We start from the raw sequence: 26,997 nt of genomic DNA on the forward strand, positions 1-26,997 counted from the left end.
GATACACATTAGGGTGGGTAGAATAATACATAGTGTTATGTTGAAATGTATAAGGTATAGGGTGGTTTATAGTAAATCAGTATATAATTTAATGTTGGGTTTATCTATGGCAGTATATAGTACGGTATATGCTCGTGTGATGTAAGAGAATAAAGTTTAGATGCAAGCATATTATATAATTTTTACGACGTAGAATTGTAATGTTTTACTTGCTGTTAGTAACTCAGCTTATTGTAGAGTATAGTAAGTATACTGATGGTGCTATGCAGTTTATACTTTAGTTTTTTATGTAGTTTATACTTTAGTTTTCTACGTGGTTGTTTAGTAACTGCAGCTACATATCAATAACATTCCTTTCCTTTGTTAATGCTACTCCCTGCACCCCCCCTTGGTGCTGCTGATCCTGCATAATGCATGGGCATAATATGACTTTGAAACCCCCCCCCCTTGCCCACCTCCTACGCATTTTCCATGAATATGCTAAATTCCTCTTCATATGCACATTCTTTTTGTTAAGGCGCTCTTCCACCTCCAACCCAGTTTATATATAAGCTCCTAGCTTGGTAGTGTCTCATTCTTCACCTGAAGACGGCTGCTTGCGTTGTAGCCGAAACGTCGTGAGAATTATTTCATTTTATTATGTTTTATTTTTATTATTTTATTTATTTATACTGGAGGAATCCGATGAGATATTAAGCTCTTTTTCACAGATGTCCAGTAGAGGCGAGTCAGAACGTTATGACAAGAAAATATACAAAACACGACAGGAGTGCAAAGTTTAGGAAAAGTAAACAAATCACTATTTTAAAAAGACACTTGTTAAAATAATAATTTCGTCACATATGTACGTTGCTTTTCGTGGCCAAGTTTAGTTTTACAAAAGCACTCCAACCTGCTGTCGTCCTCCTGTTTATGCCACCATTTAGACGCTGGTCGGCCTTCAACGATTACCCTTGCCATATGATCATCTTGGGGTGCTGCGGTAGCGAAATGTTAACTACTGCGCGTAGTATACAGGAGGTCGTGGGTTCGACCCTGACGCCTGCTGTATATTTGGAGTTTGCATGTTCTCCCCATGGTCGCGTGGATTTTTGTCCGGGTCCTCCGGTTTTCCCCTTCACATTTAGAAACATGCGTTTAGGCAGGGGTGGGGAATGTATAAGGCCCGCGAAATAATTTGGTCTGGCCTTGCCAAGGCAACCGCACGACTCGAAATTTAATAAATCTCGGCGCTTTTTTCATAGCACCATAAATTTAAGGGTAAGTGGGCGGGGCTAGAGGTGGAATTTGCATGTAAATGTAAGATCGGTGATGTACCTCCACGATGAAGATGCAGCTGTGGAGGTGGCCCTTGTATTATGAGAGATTAACATGTCAATGTAAAATGTAAGATCGGTGCAGTCACGAAAGATTTAAGTCAAGATTTAAGCAGATACTGCTATAGATTAAGCAGATACTGCGATAGTCAGCAGATACTAATATAACGTTAGTAGTTACGACTATAATCGGTAGATACTACTAAAGAGTAAATAGATACTACTATAGATTCAGTAGATGCTACTGTAGGGTCAGTAGTTACTACAATAGAGTCGGTAGATACTACTATAGAGTCAGCAGATACAACTATGGAGTTAGTCGTTACTACTATAGTCAGTAGATACTCCTATTGAGTCAATAGATACTATTATAGAATCGGTAGATACTACTATAGTCAATCGATAATACTACAGTCAGTAGATTCCACTACAGTCAGTATATATTGCTGCAGAGTCAGTAGTAACGACTATTGAGTTAGTAATTACTACTATATAGTCAGCAGATACTACTGTAGGGTCAGTAGATACTACTATAGTCAGTAGATACGACTGTAGAGCCAGATACTACTGTAGAGTCAAATACTACGATAGAGTCACTAGATACTACTTGCTTGATAGTATGTAGGGTGTGTAGGTGTATATGCCTACACGAGGGTAAAAATATTTTTCGAGGGGGGGTTGGGGTCGACAATTTTCGGAAACTCTTTCTATATATTTTTTGGACTTCTGCAAGCCTCTTATAATTTTGTTGATGGACAAATGGGCAAACGGCACGCTTTCACAATAGCTTAGTATTTGTGTATGTTTCTGTTATGTTTTTAAAATAAGTTTTAAAATACATTTCCCCCCGGGCAACGCCAGGTACTTCCCGCTAGTTTAACTATAAACATCTATTTCCAGCTCTGCAATCTCCTTAATGATAATTTTCTGTCATTTCCTGCCATTGGTTGTATAATATGAGATATAACATTTAGCAAAATATGAGATTGTTAATATTTTCTCCAATTTTCGGAAAACGTGCAAATGTCACTGAATAGCTTCATAGAAGGTGTATTCCGGTCTTCCCGTGTGTTGTTTGTTGCATCGTGCAATGGGATTGTATCTTTTCCATCTTTTATAAAATAAATGTTCATTAATATTTTGTACGTAGGCCTTGACCGTGTATTCACAAATATCATGAATGGGTTTAGCAACGTAAAAAACCCAGGAATCAATGCAGCTGATATGAATGTGTGGCACTTGGCGTGTGCAGACGATGCGGTTTCTTGGTCAGTCAGGAGCCGTGCAGCTGTTTGAGGTCTTGGACATAGGGGCCAGAACACTGGGATGTTATGGTGCAAGCTTTGCGAATACAAAGTTTATGGAAGTACAAATTGGGCTCCTATAGTAGTAGGTTTCAAATCCTGGAAGGAGGAAAGAGGTTGAGGTGGTAGAACATGCGAGTCTCAACAGGGGATAGCCTTGAGATGTCACTTGAAGGTGGATGGTGTTTTGGCCCTGGGAATGTGCAGTGGCATAGAGTTCCAGATGGGTGCTGGTGCAGCTACGGCGAAACGCTAGTCAGCCACGACATCCCTGACTGGATTAATAATGTCACCTGGTTTTGTTTTTTTTAACACTGAGATCATTTTGCATGCCACTGTAGTATCATTTTCTGGAGCTGGACACAGCAGTGCCCATGCTTCTGTCTTGACTGATTGAACTCTTGTTTGCCCACCTGTTAAGTGTTCTGGATTCCACAGAGATACCCATATGCATAAGACTATGAAATGACAGCACTGCAATATGGTGAAAGATATGCCAAGAAGGATGCTGATAAGTTAACCATTTTCATTAAATTATACCTTTAATTAATACAAAAATCACAATCGGCTAGTTAGTTGGTAGTTTGGAGGTGTTTTCCAACCAGCTCCAAGAATGTTGATGCTGGTACAACTCCTCACTGTGTGGCTGTTAAGGGGTTTTATTGGCAGATACGCTGGTGTACTGTTAACTTTGGTTGACAATTTACACCAAAATATTAATTAGTGTCGTCATGCATGAATACAGAATAGGGGAGAGTTTAAAGTGCCGTAACGTATCTGGTTTTACTGACCTGCTCCCCACTTCTATAAATATTTCACTGGCATCCACTACAGTAAGTGTATCCCTGATGCTCAATTTAGAGCTGAACAGCACGTTATGTGCAACATACAGTGCTGTGTGCTGGGATAAACAATCTGTATCGTGATCTTTACTCACTCTTTCCAGTGTTTTAAATAATTCGTTCTATCCCCAAAATTGCCTAAGTGATGACTTCTTTAAATGGGGTTTTATCTGTTTGTATCGTTCTCGGTGATCTGTGTATATAATGGATGGTTATCTACTCACAAATAAGTCGATAACATCTGGTGCAAATATATGGATATATTCACAAATAACATTGCAATTGCGATACGAATTTATGCCTTCTAAAGGAGCTATTTTATAATACTGGCAATTTGGTCGTCCGTGATATCTATGGTGTAGACACTTTGTTCTCATGAATGACCAGATAAACCTGTTATTAACGTTATGAATTGTATTATATCCAGCCTTGGGATTCTCGAAAACGATACGGACACATTGTAACCTCTCGGCCAATTTGAGTGGCAGTCTTGTGGACGATAATGCGTGGTGGTGGTGGGGGAGGGGGTGGCAGCTGGAGGAAGTGGTCTAATTTTAGGGAGTGGCCAAATAATTCTGTCTGGAATGGCCAACGTGCTACCTTACGTGTTTCTACTCTCGTCGGGGGCAGACAATGGGACGAGGATTCCTGAGGGAGTTAATGCCCCTCCTGGGCTTGCACTACATTCCCTCCTACATGATTGACCATAAAAGGTACTTTTAAACCTGAGTCACCGGCAGTGACAGAAAATAAATAAACAAACGCCCTTTAAATTTCCATGCTGCCGGGCACCTCGTGACTCAGTCCCTCCTGGATGCCCAGAGGAGTGAGGTAGTTCCACGTGACTTCGGGTTTGGCAAGAGACGGAGTGTGAGTGAGTGTGTGTGCGTCTTCTGAGGGTGTCGAGTTTGGGAGCTCGTCCCCCCCGCCGCCCGCGTGGTGGGAGGAGTAAACAGAGAGGGGGGGGGGCTGCTCGGGGGGTGAGGTGGCAGGGCGTGTTGCAGGCGCGGGACCCACTGCGTCGTGCGCCCGCGTGGTCTCCGCAGCTCCCGTGAGTGCCTCCGTGCCTCTTGGATGACTTAGCGCGGCACCAGCCACGACTTACTCACTGCTGCAGTACCTCTAGCGACTTCTACCACATCGTATACGCCTCGTCAAGTGGGTCTGGCCTCTTTGCGGTTACCACAGTGGCTTGAACGTCGCTCATCGTGGTAGGTGCTTTAAACCGAGTTTGTGGAAATGTCAGTTTCCGTATTAAAAACGTACTTTGTGCCATCTGTTACAATTCATAGTATAATAAGGTGTGACATTCAACCGCTACTTTTCATACACAATGTAATCTTTGAGAGGTGTGACGTGAACTTTCGCAATGTGAAGAAGTTTAAACCATGTAAAGTTTAATATTTGATTTGCGAATTGTTTATTTTCTTAAAGTAGGTAATATAGGTAATATAATTGATGCTATTGTAATGATCTTTAGATGACACAACTTGTTTGGCCTTTAATACAGAGCTTTGGTAATATGTAAGTGTTGAAAACGTTTGAATGTTTAAATGGTATCGTTTGTGGAGGGAGTGTTAACCCGAAGCCCTGTGGTGTGCGAGTAGAACTGTGGGTGACGATATGCGAATGCAGGGGAAGTGTGCGCCAGAAGTTATCCGCCTCCACGAGGTGAACCTGACCTCGAGGGTTTTGGCTTGAGAGAGAATAGCAGCAATCTCTTGCCGTGCAGTGTGGACAGCTGTGAGCATCCACCGAAGAAGGAAAAGCAGAACATTGTAAAGTTACTAGATCAGTCATACTGATTAATGTAAATAATATTTTTGCACGATGCAAAGTGATAGTCTTGTGGAGCCTCGCCGTTGTAGTTTGTTTTGTAATGTGGTGTCATGCATGGGATATGTTTTGTCTGTATTTTGGCTACTTTCTCCTTATGATTCTATCAGTTTTAACAACTTTGTTTTCTCTTTAATTAAAATTACATTCCGGTTGTGGTTTTGTATCATTTCACTTGACACAGACATTTCCATGTATGTTTATATGTATCTAGAACTATATTCTTGGTTCTTTCGGTAAAGTCACGTAGAAGGGAAATAATAAAATAATAAAAATAAACCAATAAAATAATTCTCACGACGTTTCGGCCACAACGCAAGCAGCCGTCCTCAGGTGAAGACCAGGTCTGTCGGGGAGACAGCGTCTGAATGAAACACCACCACGCTTGGAGTGTATATTTAAGCTGGGTTGGAAGGGGGGAAGGGCGCCTTGACAAAATAATTTGCATATAAAGAGGAATTTAGCATATTTATGGGAAATGCAGGTATATGATTAGTACTACTTGTGAAATGCGTAGGAGGTGGGCGGGGGGTTTCAAAGTCATATGCCCGTGCATTATGCTGGATTAGCAGCATCAAAGGGAGGGGATAGGGGTAGTATTAATAAAGGGAAGGAATGTTAATAGTATGTAGCTGCAGTAACTAAACAAACACGTAAAAAACTAAAGTATAAACTACATAGTATCATCAGTATACTAAATATACTCTCCAATAAGCTGAGCTACTAACAATAAGTAATACATTACAATTCTATGTCGCAAAACATATAATATGCTTCCAGCTAAACTTTTTTCCCTTACATCACACGGGTCTACCCCGTACTATATGCTGCCATAGACAAACCCAACATTAAATTATATACTGTATTACTATATGCCACCCTATACCTTAGAATAATACATAGTGTAATATTACACTATGTATTATTATATCCACCCTACTGTATATCACACTGCTGTATATTCACTATACAATTACGATACTATATATTGCCTTATACACTGTATTAAAAATTACAATTTTATACCATTAATTATTATACAATCTGCTATACACTATACCATTGACCGTCGAGTGAAATATCTAGAACTACTTTTGCACCATACGCAGCCAACCGTGCTAATCAGAGGTGCATGGGAAGGACAACATACGGGTAGCTGGTAACACAACCACCTTGTGTCAGAGACTGAAAGATGCTATCGCAAAACTACTGCTGAAGTCGCTTCCATGGAACCCTTGATCCTCTTTAGGGGACCACTTTGCTCTGCTTTGCACAACGGTCGTCATGTCAATCAAACTGAAATGTGTAAGACTACATTTAATGTGGTGTCAAAGTTTGTGCAGCCATTGGTGACAATGCCAAAATGTCAACTGTTCACCTGAGAACACCGCGGTTTCACCACGGACCTTGGCCCTGAATCAAACCCAGGACCTCAGCAGTGCCAGGTTCAGTACTCGAACCCTCGAGCCACCGGTCCACCCTGAGATTTAAACAATTTTGAGGGCCGCCTATGCAATAAAAAAGGTGATCTTTAAAGTAAACTTTGCCCTTTCATGCCAGACCTCTAAAAGATAATGTAAATTCTATGTAAAGCCTTTGAATCTTCATCTTTAACATTCGAACCGTAAAAATGTTAAGTATTGTAAGTGTTTTTTCTTACCTTCAAATGTAGGTATAAATTTGGTTGCACTCTGCTACATACAGTAAACTTCCAGCTATCTGGAATTCAAGTATCTGGAATTTTTTGACTGAGCCAGACCGTGTCTGGAAAAATAAAAAACATTCAATGAGCCAAAAATCCAGCCCACATTTAGACAATTCCAAACAGCCACCAGGCCGGCACTCCTCTGGCGCGCACCCACAGCGCGCAGCCAACGTCATGAGTGTGACGACCAAAGTGTGCTGTGAGGTGTTGTGATGTACAGTGAGTGTTAATGTTAAGTTTGCTAAACTGTATCATGAGTTTCGTTTTCTCAAAAGCTTAAGTGTTATACAATGACACCCCTGTGGTCTTGCCAAAGGGATCAACACAGCTGCATTGCATTGGTGGTGAGTACAGAACTAGCGTGTGCAATAATATAAATCTTTGTTTACCTTAAGTGGCCTCATACACGCAGTGCACTCGCACTGGTCAGGATCGTTAAAGGTTAGTAGCTCTGACTAATGCTTCACTGTCTGCAGGGACCGGCGTGTTTGAGACCTGGCTAGCAGCGCCACTGGATAAGAGTTCTGATGTTGAGTTGGCGAGGGGTGGTGGTGGTGATGCTTGGGAAAGGGATGCGTGTTGATTATTTGTCATTTAATGGTTTTTGTAAATGTGTGTATCGTTATTTTTTTCCAGGATGAGCTCTTCATTCGTGGAAAACCTCATTGATTGGGGAGATTTGGATGAAATCAAAACAACTTCATCTGCCACTTTGGAGAAGACTGTTGCTGGAGCTTGTTTTTTAAAACCGTCCATTCTGAAGGCATCTCAAAAGGACAATTTATTTCCGTCCAAACCCAATAAGGTGATACTTTTTTCCTTTTTATCACGCAAGGTCAGGGACCCATTGATAATTGACCGTAATAAATTACTTGGTCCAGGTGGGTATCTCATCACCCCCACACTACCCCTGTGTGTGTACCCCTCCCAAGCAGCACAAACCTACCTGTTATATAATTTTTAAATGTGTTTGCATCACGAGCCACGTTATTGTAAATGGTAGAGTAGATAAATAACACTCGGGTTTGTAAGCCAAATTGGCCAAATTATTGGGTCAAACGTCCAATTTATTGACAATTTCAACTGAATTCACATAACTGGGATATACGCTTTCACTTGTCACCTCATTGAAATGTCAGAATCGGTCTGGAAGGAGTTCTCCAGCTATACATGATGCCACTGCACCACGCTGCCACCCCAGTCTAGCAGTGATGTACGCGCAACAATCCTATGAAGTATTTTTAAAATTGTAATTCTTTAACTTTTAAGCTCAACTAAAACGATGTAAAGTTTTCTATTTACGATCGAGGTTAAGAGTTCGCCAGATTTGCAGTAATAGATTTAAAATATTGTTTTTACGTTTCCAAAGGATGGTTTCTGTTGTACGTGTGTTGTTAGGTATTGCCACACACTTCGTGATGGTATCCATTCAAAGTTGGGCCAGTCCCGGCTCTTTAGAGATGATATTGCAAAGGGTGCTCGGGTGCCAAAGTATGTTTCAATTTTGTTTCACATGGAGTAGCTGAGGTGCTCTAATATTCTGGTCAAAATTTACAGTACAGCAGTTTCTTGATACTTCCAGTTTTGTAGGGTAGCTAATTAGGCTGTCAACGATTATACGCAGAAGTGCAGATTGCCGTTTTGGAATATTATTGGAGGTGATACCAACAAATTTTTTTACATGCGTATTAGATCATTCGAGTTGATTTTTGTTGAAATAGTTAGTATTGTCCTGCCAAAGGTTAGAATAATGCGAAATCTTGTCGCGGTAGTGGATTGTTTGTTCCTGTTGATGTTCCGAGGCCTCAGAAAGGACGGTCTTCATAACGTGCAATTAGATGAAGGGTCACACGCGTGTCAGTTACTTCCACGTCACACGCGTGTCAGTTACTCCCACAGTCACACGCGTGTCGGTTACTCCCACAGTCACACGCGTGTCAGTTACTCCCACAGTCACACACGTGTCAGTTACTTCCACAGTCACACACGTGTCGGTTACTTCCACAGTCACACGCGTGTCAGTTACTCCCACAGTCACACGCATGTCAGTTACTCCCACAGTCACACGCATGTCAGTTACTTCCACAGTCACACACGTGTCAGTTACTTCCACAGTGACACGTGTGTCAGTTACTCCCACAGTCACACACGTGTCAGTTACTCCCACAGTCACACGCGTGTCAGTTACTCCCACAGTCACACGCGTGTTGGTTACTTCCACAGTCACACGCGTGTCAGTTACTCCCACAGTCACACGCGTGTCCGTTACTTCCACAGTCACACACGTGTCAGTTACTCCCACAGTCACACGCGTGTCGGTTACTTCCACAGTCACACGCGTGTCAGTTACTCCCACAGTCACACGCGTGTCGGTTACTCCCACAGTCACACGCGTGTCAGTTACTCCCACAGTCACACGCGTGTCGGTTACTTCCACAGTCACACGCATGTCAGTTACTCCCACAGTCACACGCGTGTCGGTTACTCCCACAGTCACATGCGTGTCAGTTACTCCCACAGTCACACGCGTGACGGTTACTTCCACAGTCACACACGTGTCAGTTACTCCCACAGTGACACGTGTGTCAGTTACTTCCACAGTCACACGCGTGTCAGTTACTTCCACAGTCACACGCGTGTCAGTTACTTCCACAGTCACACGCGTGTCAGTTACTTCCACAGTCACACGCGTGTCAGTTACTCCCACAGTCACACGCGTGTCAGTTACTCCCACAGTCACACACGTGTCAGTTACTCCCACAGTCACACGCGTGTCGGTTACTTCCACAGTCACACGCGTGTCAGTTACTTCCACAGTCACACGCGTGTCAGTTACTCCCACAGTCACACGCGTGTCAGTTACTCCCACAGTCACACGCGTGTCAGTTACTCCCACAGTCACACGCGTGTCAGTTACTCCCACAGTCACACGCGTGTCCGTTACTTCCACAGTCACACACGTGTCAGTTACTCCCACAGTCACACGCGTGTCAGTTACTCCCACAGTCACACGCGTGTCAGTTACTCCCACAGTCACACACGTGTCAGTTACTCCCACAGTCACACGCGTGTCGGTTACTCCCACAGTCACACGCGTGTCAGTTACTCCCACAGTCACACGCGTGTCGGTTACTTCCACAGTCACACGCGTGTCAGTTACTCCCACAGTCACACGCGTGTCGGTTACTCCCACAGTCACATGCGTGTCAGTTACTCCCACAGTCACACGCGTGACGGTTACTTCCACAGTCACACACGTGTCAGTTACTCCCACAGTGACACGTGTGTCAGTTACTTCCACAGTCACACGCGTGTCGGTTACTTCCACAGTCACACGCGTGTCGGTTACTTCCACAGTCACACGCGTGTCAGTTACTTCCACAGTCACACGCGTGTCAGTTACTTCCACAGTCACACACGTGTCAGTTACTCCCACAGTCACACGCGTGTCGGTTACTCCCACAGTCACACGCGTGTCAGTTACTCCCACAGTCACACGCGTGTCGGTTACTTCCACAGTCACACGCATGTCAGTTACTCCCACAGTCACACGCGTGTCGGTTACTCCCACAGTCACATGCGTGTCAGTTACTCCCACAGTCACACGCGTGACGGTTACTTCCACAGTCACACACGTGTCAGTTACTCCCACAGTGACACGTGTGTCAGTTACTTCCACAGTCACACGCGTGTCAGTTACTTCCACAGTCACACGCGTGTCAGTTACTTCCACAGTCACACGCGTGTCAGTTACTTCCACAGTCACACGCGTGTCAGTTACTCCCACAGTCACACGCGTGTCAGTTACTCCCACAGTCACACACGTGTCAGTTACTCCCACAGTCACACGCGTTTCGGTTACTTCCACAGTCACACGCGTGTCAGTTACTTCCACAGTCACACGCGTGTCAGTTACTCCCACAGTCACACGCGTGTCAGTTACTCCCACAGTCACACGCGTGTCAGTTACTCCCACAGTCACACGCGTGTCAGTTACTCCCACAGTCACACGCGTGTCCGTTACTTCCACAGTCACACACGTGTCAGTTACTCCCACAGTCACACGCGTGTCAGTTACTCCCACAGTCACACGCGTGTCAGTTACTCCCACAGTCACACACGTGTCAGTTACTCCCACAGTCACACACGTGTCAGTTACTCCCACAGTCACACGCGTGTCGGTTACTCCCACAGTCACACGCGTGTCAGTTACTCCCACAGTCACACGCGTGTCGGTTACTTCCACAGTCACACGCGTGTCAGTTACTCCCACAGTCACACGCGTGTCGGTTACTCCCACAGTCACATGCGTGTCAGTTACTCCCACAGTCACACGCGTGACGGTTACTTCCACAGTCACACACGTGTCAGTTACTCCCACAGTGACACGTGTGTCAGTTACTTCCACAGTCACACGCGTGTCGGTTACTTCCACAGTCACACGCGTGTCGGTTACTTCCACAGTCACACGCGTGTCGGTTACTTCCACAGTCACACGCGTGTCAGTTACTTCCACAGTCACACGTGTGTCAGTTACTCCCACAGTCACACACGTGTCGGTTACTCCCACAGTCACACGCGTGTCAGTTACTTCCACAGTCACACATGTGTCAGTTACTTCCACAGTCACACGCGTGTCAGTTACTCACACACGTGTCGGTTACTCCCACAGTCACACGCGTGTCAGTTACTTCCACAGTCACACGTGTGTCAGTTACTTCCACAGTCACACGCGTGTCAGTTACTCACACACGTGTCAGTTACTCCCACAGTCACACGCGTGTCGGTTACTTCCACAGTCACACACGTGTCAGTTACTCCCACAGTCACACGCGTGTCGGTTACTTCCACAGTCACACGCGTGTCGGTTACTTCCACAGTCACACGCGTGTCGGTTACTTCCACAGTCACACGCGTGTCGGTTACTCCCACAGTCACACACGTGTCGGTTACTTCCACAGTCACACGTGTCAGTTACTTCCACAGTCACACGTGTGTCAGTTACTTCCACAGTCACACGCGTGTCAGTTACTCACACACGTGTCAGTTACTCCCACAGTCACACGCGTGTCGGTTACTTCCACAGTCACACACGTGTCAGTTACTCCCACAGTCACACGCGTGTCGGTTACTTCCACAGTCACACGCGTGTCAGTTACTTCCACAGTCACACGCGTGTCAGTTACTTCCATGAGTTTACGATCAGAGGGGTGTGGTGGTGTGACAGCATTTGTGATGTCTTGTGTACACATGGCATCTTGTATGATATCGTTAATGACGTCACCCTGTTGTGTCTTTAGTGTCATTGGAAGTATCTAATACTTACCAAGTCAAAGGTGAAATTTGGTGGAGAAGTATCCTGATCCAGTCGGGATGGCTGCCTTGTTTTAGAATGAATCGATACATTAAAATAAATGAATTATAAAAAATATACTTTTGCGTGATCAAAGAGTTTGTTAATTGATTAATAATTGCACCTTCTCAGTTCCTTTCCTGTAAGAACATATTCCGTATGAAACACATCAATGGTTTTATAATTTGCCTGTCACTGATAGATCTTAAATTAGTACAGACACCAAATGAAAGTTTTGCTTTTGTTAAATTATAAACTGTGTTCTATTTTTTTCCCCACCCAAAACGTTTTCTCACAAAGAAAAAAATGGGCAATGAAGAAAGTAGTCCGCAAAGTGAGGTAGGACGAGAGCACCCTGCTCACGGCTGCTGCTGCGTGGCGGTGTTCTTAACAAGCGAGATTGTCAGCGGTTGTGCGCTGCTGCTGTTGTTGAGGTTTCCTAATGCCTGCACGCCAGCTTAGTCTTACATTGCACATTAATGCTTGAAATCCTATTCCACATTTTCTTAATATCATCTAAAAAGTTGCCGATGCATACAATTCGATAGCGTTTCTGCAGGTTACTTGGCTGAATAATGTTGGTTACCAACACTTGCTTGTGTGGTTGCGCCACTGGAGAATTGACATGTCGGTGCTTGATCGAGGTGGCCACTTTGGAAGCAGAAATACATTTTGTAACCCCTATCATTTACTTATTTGTAACACTTTCTTATTCGCTTCTTGTCAGTGTGCTTATTTTAGGGTTGCCGCAATATCAGGTTATACGATTTTAAATTTCGCAATGTGTGATGATTCACGATCTAAGTTTACCTTGACTTTGTCATTTGTATTTTATGTCTTTATCTTGTTTTTGTGCTTTGTTCTACTTGATAAAAAATATGAAAAATTGCCAAATCGTCATTCCCTGGCAGTTCACTTAATTGAAGCCTGCCATAAGTATTCTAATCATGATGGTAACTGCAATCTTTGATGCTTACAAAACACGTGCTGTCAGGAATAATATTATACAATCGACATTCTGTCAATTGTGTTATAATAAGGTAATTTAATGAGTAATATAATTTTTCGTAACTTTAATGTTAAGTATTCTTTTAATCACATTTTTCTCAAATTTTTATGAAATTGCGATATTTAGCAAAATGGACAATACGATTATTGTGCGCATTTTATCGTACAATATAACCTAGGACTGTATTTTATGATACCGGCAAAACATTGGCCCGTAGATGTATTGCTATATCACGGCAACCCTAGTATATATTTGCCGAGTTGCACGGTTGTATGTTGAACTTCTTTGGCACCTTACATAGCCAACTGTGCTAATCGGAGGTCCAGGGGAAGGACAACAAACTAAACACAAAAAATCGGTTGCACAGTTAAAGTGTGAACACACTTTAATCTTCACAGGTAATTCTTGAATGGCTGCATTCTATGCCTGTCGCTTCCTTATCACTCTTGTTTTACCACTTACTAGCACGGCGTTTGTTCCTTTTGAACTTCGTATTTTGATACCTCTGAAAATGTCAGTCAACTCATCCATAATACAGGTTTTTTTGGGGGGGTTAGCCATATTTGACTGTCTGCCTGATGATGGTAGTTGTAATTATTGGTGAAACGTCATACTCGGATTGTAATTATTGTGTATTTGCTCTCCAACACACCAGTGTGCTGTTCTCGTAACGAATTGGCATGTTCTGTTTACGTGACAAACCTTCCTAATTGGCTGTGGCGGGTGGTGGCGGGTTTAACACCACATTCATATTTATGCGATCTAACCCAAAAAAAACTATTTTGTATGATATTGGTCGCGAAAGCCTACGTGTTAATCAGTCAACTCATTCTGACAATTTAGACGGTTTCCTCATCCGCACTGTGCTCACATGCATCATTACAGGGCTTGACGAACTGCGCAACGCTGTAACTCGTTGCACCGCGCAAGTCCCAAATAAACTTGCTGAATTCAACGACAGAGTTTATTCAAATCTGCTTTATTTTCCTTCGTGTCTTCCGTCGCTGGACACTTTGTATCGTAGCCCTTTGGACCCGTGCTCAGCAATGTCAAACAGTACCTCTCACATGTCTCTTCTAGCTCATCTGATTGCCACTTCTGTTTTCTCATATCTCAATGGATTGTCGATCATCTCATAGATTGTTTGAAATGCTTCCTATCTTTGATCAATCCTGAATACATATTCACCCTTTCTCGCTGTCTTCTATCCAAGCGTGTCTTTTACATCTCTGCATCTTTTTCGATTTAAAGCTTTCGTGACTGCAGGGATTCATATTCTTGGTGCTTTCGGTAAAGTCACGTAGAAGGGAAATAATAAAATAATAATCATAAAACATAATAAAATAAAATTATCACGACGTTTCGGCCACAACGCAAGCAGCCGGCTGCGAAACGTCGTGATAATTTTATTTTATTGTTTTATTTTTATTATTTTATTATTTCCATTCTACGTGACTTTACCGAAAGAACCAAGAATATCTCTGCATCTGTCACTTGTCTACGCCTCTTTTCCCACCACCGCTATTGCCTCTGCTCCAGCCACTATATCTCTCTCTCTCTTGTACTTTTCATCTCCACATACCTGTCATGTATCTCTTTCCTCTCATCTTACTGCATCTGTCTGGTCCAAGTTGTTACTTGACTACATTTGCCCTAAGTCTACATCTCATCACTGTCACGTCTACATCTATCTTCTGTCATCTAATTACACGTCTGTCTGTCTATCTATCTCACATTAACATGTTCTCTTATCTCAGTACTACTGTCTCATCTCGCCACGGTGGCGAGATGAACTACCTCGCCTGGTATACAGGAGATCGTGGATTCGATCCCAACCCTGACGCCTGCTGTATATTTGGAGTTTATATGTTCTCCCCGTAGTCGCGTGGATTCTTCTCCGGATCCTCCAGTTTTTCCCTCCACTTTTATAAACATGCGTTTAGAGTATTTGGCTGCTATAAATTTCCACATGCTAAGCCACTTCGTTGAGCTATCATTTGTGGCCAGGTCGCTTCTGAAAAATATCTGTATAGCTGCTGAGTGGGTCTTACCTGGTAAAATAAAAATAGTTTATTAGTTTATTTTTCACATCTCACTTCTGCATCTATCTTGTCTACACCTACTCCCATCTCACTACATCTGTACTTTGTCAATAGCTCTCATCTCACTTCATGAGTTTCTTTAGTTTATCCAGTAAAACCTCTCGGGGTCCTATTCGGATTAACTGGGATTTGGGGTACGCCGGGAAGGCTACTGAAAAGCAAATAAAAATGTGAACCCCCTCAAAAACCCTCTGATCACAGCACTATTTGCGCGGTATACAGGCTGTAGAGCACCGTGGAAAAGCGCGATGTTCATCTTGTGCAGGCAATTGCCATCCGTGACCATTTAATACAGCATATTCGATTGGCGCGCAAGTGTACTATCAGTTGTAAAGTGCTCCACGATTGCTCCCCTGATATCCGTTGTATGGCGTTAGGTGAACATTGCACTCGTACACGACTCTCAGACTCTTAAACTGTACGGAGCACGTCATTTTAGAGGGGTTATTAAACAGTAAAACATAAAATAGTAAAAAAAATGTGGTATTTATTTATTAACTAATCACATGTCAGTGAAATGTGTGAGGTGTGTATTACTTATAAATGAAATGTAACGTGTATAATTATTAATTGTGGTATGCTGGATGTCCCCTTTAAATGGAAACATTCTTTCCTTACTGAGTCTGGCTGTCAAAGTTTTACTGTATTTCTTATAGTCAATATATGTCTCACCACTTCTCTAACATTGTCTACATCTCTTAATACTACTCTTTGGGTTTGATATAATGTCTGGCTGGATACCTAATTTAATTGTTTGGCATTTAAAAGAATATCAAAAAACGTGTTAAATGTACCCGATAAGTTTACCAAAACTATAAAATAGTAATTGTTGCTACATAGCGGGTGATCTAGGCTTTCCTCGTGACACAAGTTTAAAGAAATTTGAGTTACTTTATTGAATGGTTTCTCGGGTGTACATGGTTGACGTGGTTATAACAATGTTTACATTTTACAACATGTGCACACGATACACCTAAATGAAATTGTGCACACGTGGGGGCGGCTGCACTGAGTGCGCGTTTATCCCAACGCAGGTCACGTTTCAGACACCTCGACGCGACCCTGTCACCAAGAAGCCGCTGTCTCCAGCGGAAGGCGTGTGGGGAGGAGGCCTTCCCGTTGCCCCGCGCGAGGAGGAGACCTCTTCGTCCCCACTACAGCTCGTAGAGTCCAGCCCTGCGCTGCCGCCGCCGCTGCTGCTGCTGGGGGCAGGGGGAGACCTTGCTGCAGTGCAAAGCACAGGAGCCGGGTAAGATCTCTCTCTCGGTGATGCTCGTGGGGCGATGACGTTGCCTCGGCGGTAGCACGTTTGCCGCTTGTCGTGGAGGTAGCGAGATGTTAACAACCTCGTTTGGTAGCAGGAGGTCGTGTGTTCGGTCCCGACGCTGTGATACCTGCTGTGTATTTGGAGTTTGCATGTCTCTCTCTTCCCACTTGCATGGATTTTTCTCTGGGTCCTCCGGTTTTCCCCTCCCATTCAGAAACATGCTTTTAGAGTATTTGGCTGCTATAAATGTCCACATTAGCCACTTCGTTGAACTTTCATTTGTGCCCAGGCCGCTTCTGAAATAGAGCTATACAGTTGAGTGGGCCTTACCTGGTATAAAAAATAATGTTTTAATTTAGGTTCACAGTTCAAATCGACCAGCTGCCCTAGTTAATACTAAGGCTGTTATAACCGCCAAAATACGTGCCGCCTGCTTCACAGTTGACATTAAATATCCCATGATGTAATTCACAAGAATAGGCCATTTTGTGCTGGCGTCATGGTTCACATTTGAAAAATTACCAGCAAGTTTCTCAATTTGGATTATGCATAGCAATCATCCCTTCGACTGCAAACTCTTGGCTAAGGCCCTCCTGAAAAAACAGTTGCGAGGCTTTCCTGGGTAAGCAAGTGTGGTAATAAAAGAAAACACATCCTCGATATACAGGTTTTATTAACCAAATATAGTTACACGATGTTGAAATTGTGGTTTAGTGCACAATTACATTTTAAAAAATTAATTGAATTGGACTGCAGATAATTCTTTCCCTGCTGTCGCTGCCACTCCTGTAAGAACTATATACTTTTAATCAGAACAATATTATTTATTTGTGTTTTTTATTTCATTTTATATTCTATCTATGTGACTACCGAAAGAACCAAGAATATGAACTATATAATTACCCACAGTCCCAGAAATACTTAAGTACAATCACAAGAAGCGTGCTGGCTGATCGCTGAGCATTCTCCACCCCCCCGCCTAGCGAGGAGCAGCAGAGGGTGTCACCTGTGCAGCCAGCTGTGTCCATTACAGCGTCACCGTCGATACCTTTACCATGCTTTTGTAATGCTCAAACAATCACCCCTATCTGGCATCTTCATTGCTCTCGCAAGGAGGTAGGAAACCCCATCTCATACACTTCGTTATATGGGAATGTTTTTGTTTATATATGTAAATTAATTTGAAATCACCCATGAAATATTCCCTTGAACCTTGAAACTATTCCAAATAACTTGATCTGCCCCGTCTGAGCTCACACATTGACAATGCATCACAAGTCTTGTCGTCGGCACCATTCCCTTACAATGAAGATTATTTAACGTGTAGGAATTCACAGGCAATGTTATTCTTCATAATCGATTTGTATTTTAAGCCCAATTTCTGTTGTTATGACCTTTCATAAGGAAAATGCATTGGAACTTGTTAGGTGAATAAATTATAAACGAATAGCTGTAATCAGTTTTAACAGCATTGTGACAAAGTGCCATTCTTCAGTGGACAACATTTAACATTCAAGTTATGCAGTGGGTCTCAGAAAAAAGCTGAGTTTCATCCTGAGCCTATGTTACCTGTTGAATCTACAAAGTCTGCTTGCAATTGTCTGAGAATGTCCAGCTATTCTTGGCCTCGCACACCATCCTGACAAAACGCCTTTTGTCGAGCAAAGTGTATGGCCGTTAACTGGCCCTTAAATAAGTGTAGGGCCTTGTCAAGCGCTAGCAAGTGGCTTTCTGTGGCGGGGCATGGCCCTGCCGAAAGGACACCAAAAACACCGTCTCCCCTTCACGGTGATGGTGACTCAGATGAGACCATTCACTAACCGTGGCTATTTATAAGTGTGATTAAACAGTGGAGGTGGTGTGTGTTGCAATGGACAGTGTTTATAGAAATTACCGAGTATTTCTGTAAACATTATTTTGGAGTGGAGGTTTTCAATTTCTGTGCAGTACTGTTATAGAATTTAGGTAAATGACTTAGTTGTTCCAGGAATGGCAGATAAATTTGGAAAAAACTGTTTCATATGTTAGACCTAAAATAGATTTTGTACTGCAATACGACATTTATGTTTTTTCCTTTATTGATTGTCTTCTGTTCATGTAACAACTTTCACATAACCCAAGTTTTCCAATGTAATTTCTATCTCGACTGCTTGCCTTGTAAGAAAAGTTCTTCCCAACCTTGGGTCAACAGATTCTCCCATTAGACTTAAGGGGATTCATAACTGAATATGATGTGTACAGGATTGTACTATTAAAGTACAGGCATCCACGATTTTCTCTTGTCAACTCAAGCTCTACAGCAAATCTGCTATGTGTTTTACTGTGCATCAAATGTAATATTTGAATGCATAAAATCCCTGTCGTGCAGCTTATCTGGAGTGCTGTTTACAGGGATACAACAGCCGTCACTGCAGTGGAGACTAAGATTCCAATGGGGACTTCAGAAAGTACATAATTGAAAAAGGTTGGGAACCACTGCTGTAGGAATCCTGTATGGAGAGAAGCTTCTTGTGTTGATTGTTATGTTCTTGCTATAGATTGCTTGTCTTTCTGTTTGTTAACATTGCTTTCTTCTATATGTCTTGAAATGTGTCCTCATACCTTTGCATCCACTAAAACTTGTGTCTTTATCTCTACAGTGTCGTTGCTGATGGTGACACCATTAGCAGCGATCCACTTCTTCACATTTCCACTGCACTAAAAGAACCTCTCAATATGGAGTGCATAACCTCTCATAACATAGGCGTTTCTGAGCTCGAATCTCAAGAAGTATTGGCTTCCGATTGTCACTTGAAAATACAAACTAGTAATTTTCCTCCTAACAAAGGAGAAATAGTTGAAAATCTCTGCTTTGGAGATGGGAGTGATACTTTGGAACCAAATGATGTGCAAGGAAATGAAACGTATTCACTAGCTATTACCACATCACATGAACAACGTATTGAAAACAGTACATCAGAATCGGTGACTGTAGAACAGCTTAATACTCCATGTACAAGTTGTGCAGACGATACGCTTACAACAGTAGGTGCCGATGACCAAGAGAGCCATGATGTGGGATCTGCCACCTGTGCTGAATTTATTTTCAATCCTGGCTCGGGCGACTGCCAAGAGAACACCAGTAAATTATCACTTGATGAGGATTCTGACACCGAGTTGTTTTGTACATTTGCGACCGATGCACATGATGAAAATGATTCGGGTGAAATTGAGGACACAAATGAGAGTTACAATGCCGCACATTCAGATCTTTCTGACAAGTCGGCTTACAACACAATTGAAGAAGAATGTAGCCTTGAGAATGACGTTACTCGTGACCCTCAAGAGGACATTGAGCGTCTCAGTATTGTCCATGCAGATCGTTCCGACACGTGTGCCGAAAACATAGACGACGCTCCGCTTGAAGGAAACTGCCGTATTAATGATTTTGTCGGTCAACCTCAAAGTGGCATTGATAGTGAAGTTGAAGATAATGCAGAAATTGAACTGCCTGGAGAGTTGGGCAGAGATGCAGCTCGTCATCCTGAAACAAATAAAGTTATAACGGAAGTGAAGGATTCGGGTAACCAACTTGACGTACTACAAGCTGAATTAAAGTTCAACTCTGACTTGTCCTGGCAAACAACGAGTATCCCTCTGTCATCGAATTTGAACGACCATGGGAAAGAGTGCATTACCCCGCATTTGGAAACAGGAGACTCGAGTGAACTTCGTCATGGAGCCCCCATCATAAATGAAGAAGTCTGGCTCTCTGATGCCCTTCAGGACGAACCTGCATCTCACGGAGATGTGGTTGCTATTGGAACAGCCTGCACCCTTTTTCAAGATGATGTTAATTCTTTGGTTGAAACCGGTCCCCATGGTGATGCAAATCATTTGCTTCATGACGTCGATTACTTGATTGAGGAAACAGCAAATGGAAAGGAGATTTACAAGGCAAATGAGAATGGCACGATTGAAACACAGCAGCAAGAAGAGCGAATTGAAACCTCGAGCAGCGTGAGTGAAGAGAGTGTGCTGCTGCTGCACCCTGAGGGCAGAGCGAGTGAAGAGAGCGTGCTGCCGCTGCACCCTGAGAGCAGCGCGAGTGAAGAGAGCTTGCTGCTGCTGCACCCTGAGGGCAGAGCGAGTGAAGAGAGCGTGCTGCTGCTGCACCCTGAGAGCAGCGCGAGTGAAGAGAGCGTGCTGCTGCTGCTGCACCTGGAGAGTAGAGCGAGTGAAGAGAGCGTGCTGCTGCTGCACCCTGAGAGTAGAGCGAGTGAAGAGAGCGTGCTGCTGCTGCACCCTGAGAGCAGCGCGAGTGAAGAGAGCGTGCTGCTGCTGCACCCTGAGGGCAGCGCGAGTGAAGAGAGCGTGCTGCTGCTGCACCCTGAGAGCAGCGCGAATGAAGAGAGCGTGCTGCTGCTGCACCCTGAGGGCAGCGCGAGTGAAGAGAGCGTGCTGCTGCTGCACCCTGAGAGCAGAGGGAGTGAAGAGAGCGTGCTGCTGCTGCACCCTGAGGGCAGCGCGATTGAAGAGAGCGTGCTGCTGCTGCACCCTGAGAGCAGAGCGAGTGAAGAGAGCGTGCTGCTGCTGCACCCTGAGGGCAGCGCGAGTGAAGAGAGCGTGCTGCTGCTGCACCCTGAGGGCAGCGCCAGTGAAGACAACGTGCTGCTGCTGCACTCTGAGAGCAGCGCGAGTGAAGAGAGCGTGCTGCTGCTGCACCCTGAGAGCAGCGACTCGCTCGCTGATCCACAACATCGGATTGCAGATGTCAGTGAAGAAATGCCATCGTGCTCTGACAGAGCCCCAGAAGACCAAAGTCCGATGTCTTCCTTAACCATTTCCAGCATCCACAGTGTGGTGGTCCCTCTGAGGTAATAATAATAATAAAGGTTCCTTCACACTAACAGTGTGAGCTTGAGTTGTGCCAGCAACATCACAGTGCACCCAGCGCAAGCCTTCCTTGCCATGCTGGTGGCCATGCTGTCCAAATTATCTTTTTAATTTTCAAATTAAGGGAGGGAAAAAACACAAACATGCTGTACAAAGTATACTGGTTAAAAATGTCTTTAAAAAACATAATTTGCAATCATTGCTAAATAAAAGAAATGTAAGTCAAGCATTTATTTGGGGCTATGTTGCTGTGTATTCTCCAAATTTAGTAATTTTAGGGTGATTTTTCCAAATTTAGAGCGTTGTGTCGGCTTACATTGCCTATTCTTGTTTACATAACATCACGGGATCTGTGGTGCTCAGTGTGAAGCAGACGGCCCGTATTTATGGTAAATACACCCACAGTATTAACCAGGGTGGCATTAGGGTTTGAACCATGAATATCTACAACAAATTACAATGGCGTTACCGCTCAGCCATGTCACTGCCCCAATATACAACCGATTTTCCCTCTAGGGCAGGGGTGGGGAACGTCCGGCCCGCAGACCGTATAAGGCCCGCAAATTCATTTAATCTGGCCCTGCCAAGGCAACCGCAGGCGGGACTCGAAATTCAATAAATCTAGGAGCAAACCTGGAAAAGCAGTTGCGAGTAGCAACATCATCAATACCAGCTAACGTCACACGCCTCGCCAAAGAGACGCAGTTTCAGCCATCACATTAGGGGTGAGTTAGTTAAATGTTTGACCAAATATAACAGGCTCATTTTTAAGCTGATAATTTTGTATGGCCCGCGAATGATGTTATAAATATCCAAATGGCCCTTGCCAGAAAAAAGGTTCCCCACCCCTGCTCTCGGGGCTTGTAACCTACCAGTGAGTCCTATCCTCTATCCGAGGGCCTTTAGAAGTAGACTGACAAGACAAACAAACCTCCAGGGCTTGTAACAATCCACTAAAATTCCACGCATATGTTGTAAACCTGCTTGCTGTGCTTCCACTGCAACCATCTCATTGGCTTGTCCCATTCAGTCTACGTCTATTCTTGATCCACCCATACTGCTTCCATAGTTGCTGGATTACAGGCAATGTGCCACTACGTCTGGTCCGAATACAGCTGGAGCACAACGGACTGTTTTGTACTTCCGAGGTGTAATCTAACTTATGATTGTCCTCCCGTTAACGTGAATTGTGAGTGCAGAGTGCGAGCGACCGCTTCATGTGCGTGCTGTATGCTGTGGTGCGCCGCTCGCGGCTGGCGATGGTCTTTAAGTGGCACACGATAACTCGGCGCCTCTGTTTCACCGAATGACTTGTGATCTCCGTTGAGGTCTTCTCACGTTAAAAGCAATTGTAGAACCTCTTCAGCCCCCGTAGGCACATGCAAAAGCTGCTGCAAGCTCAGTGCTTGATACTGAAATTTTTTGGCAAACATCAGCCGGTGCATTTGTCAACAGTTAAATCCCAGTGGCACAACTTTCGCCCAATTGGCTTTCGGAGTGGCATAGGTTGGCTGTAGAGTAAAGAGATTGATGCTTCGGCACCAAATGAGACGCCCGTGTGGAGTAGAAGCAAGACTTGTGCTGCGTGCCACCGCTCGCTTCCTTCGCCTTTCCAGACGTGTTTGTCATTGCAAGACGTCTGGTTCCGATTTAAACTATTTTCAATTCATTTTCCATGTCAAAACTCTGTGAAAAAGTTAACTTTATAGATAAAAAAAATATTCTCACTCCCAGCCCCGGGACGTGGAGAGTTGGTGGGGATAGGTTCAAGAGTTGACTCTTGGGTCCCCGGGGCTCCTGGGGCATGAGGGAGGGGCTATAGCCCGGGCATTGCTGGCGATTCTGAGCCAAGAGCTGCAGCAGGACCTGACCAGTCCTGGGCTGGCAGAATAGTGGAGTTTCTAGCCAGCGGAGTAATGAGGCATTCATTAAGTAGTTTAACACCAAGCCAGAGGACTTGATGAACCGGGCATCTAGATGTAGTACAGAGCTGCATTTTCTAGCTGGCCTGCACACAGCATTGAAACATTTTCATGACTAAGGTTACTTCGTGTTGCTTAGAGATGTCGTGTTTTCTTCGTGTTACACCGTGTCACCATGTGTGTGTTACACTGTGTTACACCATATGTGTGTGTTACACTGTTACACCATATGTGTGTGCAACACAGTGTTACACTGTGTGCAACACAGTGTTACACTGTGTGTGTGTTACACCATATGTGTGTGTGTCTGTGTGTGGGTGGCTCAGCCTGGAGAGTGAGCCGTGCACCACCACCGGTATGGCGGGTGATGAGGCTCCGGAGCAGCTGCAGACCGGCCTGGACAATCCCTCACAACATCTCTCTTCATTTGACAGGTATTTTCAGTATCTTATTTCTACAGCAATTAATAATGAACTCCTGCAATGTGTTGTTGTTAACTTCTGGGTTGTCTTCACAAGTCTTGAACGTTTGCGAAGTTCGCTTGATCCATTCCAGCTTGGTACCACGGACAGCCCAATTTGGCACAGCGCACTCTGTGTACCATTCCTGAGGTTCCAGTCTCGTGGAAGTGGCCGAGTGCAATGCTTGCACTGCGCTCCGTGTGCTGTAGCTCTTCCAACTTACCCTGAATTCCGGGTTATCTGAGTGGTTTCAAATAGAGTTTACTCTACATATGTATCCATTATTAAGTGTAACGGGTGCCAAGAACATTTTGTCGCGTTATGTTTGTATTTCTTAACTCGCACCTAATACTCACCAATTGCACCAACACGCACCGTTGACACTTTTCACTCACGCTGTAACTCGTCACTGACATTATTAATCGCTAAACATGACATACACGGGCGCTTTTGTTAATGCCACTCACGCTCACCACTTACTAATGCACTCACCATTCACACACGCTGCTCACATGAGCACTCGCCACTTTACCACACATCCGATTGCACGGTTGGCTACGTACGGTGCGAGAGAAGTTCTACATGTACATACACATCCTCCTAGTACATGTGGCCCTGCCCTACGTTTGAAGTGAGTCGACATGCATTGATCCACACCAGTCCCTTCCACTGTCTTAATCTCCTGCCCCCCCCCGTCCTACTCGCTCTGTTCGCTGTAAGGGGAACCGGTTTGTGCGTCATGCACACACGCAGTCTGAGTGCCGCTGCGTAGCCACTCGGCGATTTTATTTAGCGAACAGCTCATGATGTGTGTGACCCATGTTTATCTTGAGCGCTCTATTGCAACCTTCATGATTGAGTTCTTACGTAATTTATTTCAGTTAACATTAATTGCATACAGTATGTATCTCTACTTGTTGTTATTTTGCTTCGTTTTCGTCTACCGTGGTTGGTGTCCCCGTTGTCTTTTGTTTCCCATGTGCTTCCTCCGATTTGTTGCCTGCATTGGTATTTGCATGTACATGCACGGTTACCCTTCCCTTCCCCCACCTCTACAGCCTATATAAGTCCATGTGTGTGCCTCTCCATGTGTGTGTGCCTCTTGGTGTGGTGTTGCTCGTTGTGTCCCTCTGTACTGCCCATAACACCTTTCCCTGTGTGTCTTCTCGGTGTATGTATCTCTGCTATCTTGTACCTCGTGTCTGTTCACGAGTCCTTATCCCCTGTTTATGTTGGTGTTTTCAACCTTTTGAAATACGTGGTCAATCAGGTTCAGTGTCTAACTGTGTTGTTGGCCGACTGGGTTGCATCGCATTATGTTTCTAAGGTTTGCTGAGTTCGCGTCTCCCATCTGCTTGCTGTATTTGCCTCCGTGCAGTTTGCCGTCCTCTGTGTACTCTGTGTGTGATGTCCCTCTGTTTGTTCCCCCGCTGTGTGGTTTACGCCATTTTCACCTGAGGACGAGCGCTTGTGTTGAGTTCGAAACGTCGTGATTTATTTTTATTTATTTCTTCATACGTGACTACCGAAATAACCAATTAGTATATTAGTTTCATGTCATGACTGTCGGTTTACATTCATATGTAGGTGAAATGGCTACATTTTAGGGCTGGGTAGGGTTATGAAAAATGCTGAACAATGCTGAACATTTTATTTTATATCTAATATTTTTATGAAGGGCCTTGGATTGTAAGAACTTGGATGACTGCATCATTTACCACCAATTATAAAGCCTGGTCTGCTTTGGGAATTGGTATTGTATTGTCTGTTATAGGATATGGTAGATCATATATGGGTAGTCAAAGATAGGACTAAAACATTTTCCATATCTACTTGCTGATGTCATTGGTTGACCTCTACATGTTTCATTATTTTGGTCCCTATGCTCTTCGTGAATGGTCTACAAGAGGGTATTATTGGTTTAGTGTACATTCACATCGCCTATGTCGCCTTGTCTCAATGTAATAATGAAAGAGGCATCATTATACAATGGAGGTGTTTAATTTTTGCGTAACTCACTCATAGATGGGGCTGCTTGGTTGTTCCCACAGCTGTCCTGCTTTCTTCTGGATCCCCACAGTGATCCCTTGTATCTATGGAACCTTTTTTGACAGTATTTTTTGCAAAAGGTATCCATTTGCTGTTTAAACATCTTAACACCTGTTTTATTGCCAGAAAGGGTAAAACCTATTCCTATTTTTCGTACAGTGATTCCTTGCGTTTCTGGGAGCGGTCAATGTCTTCATTCTGCAAGCGTACAACTTCAAATTAAGTCGATGATGTGTCTCCCCCCAAGCTGTTTTCGTGATCTAATTTCCACAACACTTGCATCTGACAATCGGTGAGTGGAAATATGATGTGGCATTTAAACAGTAGGTTATTTATAATTGTTACTTGGGAGGTATCTAAAATGTTCATCAAAGTCAATTATCCTGACAAACGTACGCGTAGAAAACAACCGCCCAAGTCCACTCTTGCTGTCTTGTTGAAGACTGCTGCCTCTGCGTGCCCAACGCGGGGATTCTCACAATCCAGCCCAGGGACTCGGGGCACATGTGGTGTTTTCCAGCATTATCGACTTTTGGTGTCACACATTTAGTTTTCATTTCGTTTTCTGAGACTGGGGCATCATAACTGCATGATTGATAGCTACAGTTAAAATATACTAATTTTGGATATATTGAAGGTAATTGTATCAGCTTTGAATGCCTCCTGAGACTTGTACATTGAAAAAGACTGATAAAGATGAGATATTGGCACTCGAAATGTATTGCTACAGAAGGATACTCCATCTAAGTTGGACCCAACGAGGGGCCAACATAGAAGTAAAAAAAAGGTTGCACATCGAAGAAGACAACCTGATGATGCAGGCAGTGGCACTATTTGGACACATGTAGGATGGACAACAACAGGAAAATTAATAAAAGTGTTGTTCAGGGGATGACCTAACAGCGAATGTTTTGATGACGACAAGAGATTGGTGCCAGAGAGATGTGGCCACGACT

At 43.9% G+C, this 26,997-nt stretch overlaps 1 protein-coding gene across 6 annotated transcripts in view; it reads left to right on the forward strand.

The window, feature by feature from the left end:
* Positions 1-26,997, forward strand: part of LOC144717737 (transforming acidic coiled-coil-containing protein 3-like) — a 69,721-nt gene that overhangs the window by 3,365 nt on the left and 39,359 nt on the right. The window contains exons 1-6 of one of the 6 annotated variants that reach the window (XM_078593337.1): positions 4,481-4,673; positions 7,640-7,808; positions 12,657-12,695; positions 16,502-16,716; positions 19,374-21,590; positions 23,858-23,965. In XM_078593337.1, the coding sequence (XP_078449463.1) occupies positions 7,641-7,808; positions 12,657-12,695; positions 16,502-16,716; positions 19,374-21,590; positions 23,858-23,965 (2,747 nt within the window). In that variant the 5' untranslated portion in view covers positions 4,481-4,673; position 7,640. Of the gene's footprint in view, positions 1-4,477; positions 4,674-5,069; positions 5,134-7,639; positions 7,809-12,656; positions 12,696-16,501; positions 16,717-19,373; positions 21,591-23,857; positions 23,966-26,997 lie in introns of those variants that run through there. The other 5 variants (XM_078593339.1, XM_078593338.1, XM_078593341.1 and 2 more) reach the window with 5 other exon arrangements.

Source organism: Lampetra planeri, chromosome 4 (assembly GCF_965212315.1).
Source record: "Lampetra planeri chromosome 4, kcLamPlan1.2.h2, whole genome shotgun sequence".
Taxonomy (NCBI): domain Eukaryota; kingdom Metazoa; phylum Chordata; class Hyperoartia; order Petromyzontiformes; family Petromyzontidae; genus Lampetra; species Lampetra planeri.